This window comes from Eschrichtius robustus, chromosome X (assembly GCF_028021215.1).
Source record: "Eschrichtius robustus isolate mEscRob2 chromosome X, mEscRob2.pri, whole genome shotgun sequence".
Taxonomy (NCBI): Eukaryota; Metazoa; Chordata; class Mammalia; order Artiodactyla; family Eschrichtiidae; genus Eschrichtius; species Eschrichtius robustus.
The window spans coordinates 91,490,166-91,492,665 of record NC_090845.1 but is presented as its reverse complement, the minus strand read 5'-3'; the positions used below and the strand labels follow the sequence as shown (position 1 = coordinate 91,492,665).

At 44.8% G+C, this 2,500-nt stretch overlaps 1 protein-coding gene across 1 annotated transcript; it reads right to left on the bottom strand.

Moving 5' to 3' along the window:
- Positions 1 to 643: 643 nt before the first annotated feature.
- TCEAL7 (transcription elongation factor A like 7) lies at positions 644 to 2,020 on the bottom strand. The gene is made up of 2 exons (XM_068534130.1): positions 2,000 to 2,020; positions 644 to 966 (listed from the first exon to the last, which is right to left on the bottom strand). The coding sequence occupies exon 2, from the start codon at positions 950 to 952 to the stop codon at positions 650 to 652; it is 303 nt and encodes a 100-aa protein (XP_068390231.1). The 5' UTR covers positions 953 to 966; positions 2,000 to 2,020; the 3' UTR covers positions 644 to 649.
- Positions 2,021 to 2,500: the final 480 nt, after the last annotated feature.

The following is a 2,500-nucleotide window of genomic DNA, read 5'->3' as shown; positions in this document are numbered from 1 at the left end:
AGACTGGGTCTTAAGCAAGTGTATCTACACTAATTGCCAGTTGTATTTCTCTGGCTAAGAGATCCAGAGATAATTTGAAGTTTACATTTCTTTCTTATAGTTCTGTTATTAAGAGTTTATTAAGTGTTTCATTGCCCTTCAAAGGTGATTGACAAGTTCTTTTATTGTGTCTGTTTATTTTAGTTTTTTGTGACACAAGTAATACACACATATACACACATTTATATTATTCATTTTTTTGGAAAATGGGAAGATGCAAATAGGCAAAAAATAAAATAAAATACAGATCACAGAGATTCACTTAACCTTTTGGTGTATAATAATTCAGACATTTTTTGCATTATGACATGTATAAATGTACATATAAGATATATACAGATAGATATATCTATATATATCATTTTGCAACATATTATTTTCACTTTATAATATACAATGAGCATCTTCCCATGCAAACGAATGAAACAACCCTATTAAATGAGTGAGATTGGGTTAAAAGATGAAATGGTAACGAGTCATATGTAAATCAAAGGAACACTGAAGGATTGGAATAAAATAGTAGCAAATATTTAGCAAGAAAACGCAGACAAAAGGAACCAATGTTGCAATATTAATAACAGAAAATAGTTGAATTCAGGGGAGAAATGCATTAAATGGGATAAGGACGGTCCCGAGAATGCCTATGGTTAGAATGCAGAGCCCTAAATTTCTTTCTCAGACCCCTTATCTCTTCCAAACACCTTTCCATCTCGTCTCCCTCTCTTGTCATTTCTTCATCCTTAAAATGCCTATAGTCTATGTCCTCTTTAAATTCCTCGAGAGACTGAAGCAACCTTTGCCTAAAATTCCCTTCTGTTTGTTGGCGTTCGAATTCTCCATAGGGGCGTTCTTCCTCCCTCTTTGGCACGCTGCACTTGGGCTTTCCTTCATTTTCTTTGCAGGATTTTTGCATGATGTTGTGGTTTCCTGCTTAAGTCCAGGGAGAAAATGTAGAGTAAGATTGCTTCATTTCTTTTCATTCAAGATTGTCAGTTTCTCTCGGAAGCTAGATACTCGCCTAATCTCCCACCCCTGCTTCACTGGTCCAGCCCTCCGAAGTTCGAGATGCCCCCCCCCTTACCCCTTCTCCACCTCCTTTCCCCTCCCTCAGCAGCCCACCATTTCTCCAGCAGACGAGGCTAATGGCCTCTCTGATGGGCGGCAGGAGGGGAGCAGACAGGGAGTTGAGCTGTGGGGCGGCAAATTTTACCCAGCTCTCGCCCTTCCCAACTCCCACCCTCAGAGAACCCCGTCTGAGTGCTTCCCTCCCTGAGACGATTCGGGATAGTCTCCTCCTCTTTTACTTGCCTGCAGATGTCTGTGAACACAGACCCTCAGACCTGCAGACAGAAAGGAAGGGGCGGGAAGGAGGGAGTTCTCTGTGGATCGACCAGCGCCAGAGACAAGACACACGTTATTATCTTGAATCTAGGATCCTCATCACCGTTGTCGCCCCAAATTTCCTACCTCCTGTTTCCCCTCCTGTTCTTATCCCTTCCTACTGAATCTCTGCCCCCAACCCCCACCCCTCACCCTCAGGCCTAGTCCTGCAAGGGCCCTGTCCCCTCCCTCCCCACTCCCCCGCATCCCTCTCGCAGGCTAGCACTGAATGAGGCGAACTAATTTCAAATTATCTCTAAATCTCTCTGTCTCCACCTCAGGATTCCAGCCTTTCTCCACGCACCAGCCCACACCTCATTTCCTCCAGCGGAGTTGGGAAAAGAGAAGAAGGATAAAGGGAAATCTTGCTAGTCTGAGAGAAGCTGATTATTTCTAAACTACACTAAACCTCTGGGTGTCTCTCAGGAGACTTCCACCTACTCCAGCCCCACCCCCCTTCAAAAATATAATTATCTCCGACGAGTTTGCACGGGTTTGGAGAAAGCAATCCTAGACATATTCTAGGCACTAGATTCAGCCACTACCACCCCAAGAGTCCCAGTGGTTCCCTCACACCAACCTTCTGGGATTTAAAGAATTTACGTCCTCTTTCTCTTGGCCACAAGCACGAACGCCTGCAGGGCAGTAAGGAGCTGGTACCCAGAGGAGAAAGAAGCCCGGGAATATGAGGACTTCACGTCAGCTCCTGATCACGTGAGAATTATGTCATCCTCCAACTCTGGTCCCCACTTTCCCCTCCCACCAGCTGTGCTGCGGAAATGGAACGGCTTACCAACCTCCCACCACCCCCCACCAGGCCCTGTCACTCATTTTTGTCATTGCTAATTCCAGAGGTCAAAAGTGGCCCCTTCTCCCTGTAGTTGGAATTTGCCTTTCTCTGATCACCAGAGAAGGGCTGCATTTTCCCATAGTCATATTAACAATTGCTACTTTTTTAATGGTTGTGTGGAGAGAGAGGATTATTCATCCTCTTCTAAAATACAAGAACAGAAAGGTAGCAGTCTTCCCTCCACCCACCCTCTCCCCAGTCACTAATAGCCACCATTTTCCTTGCACTTCA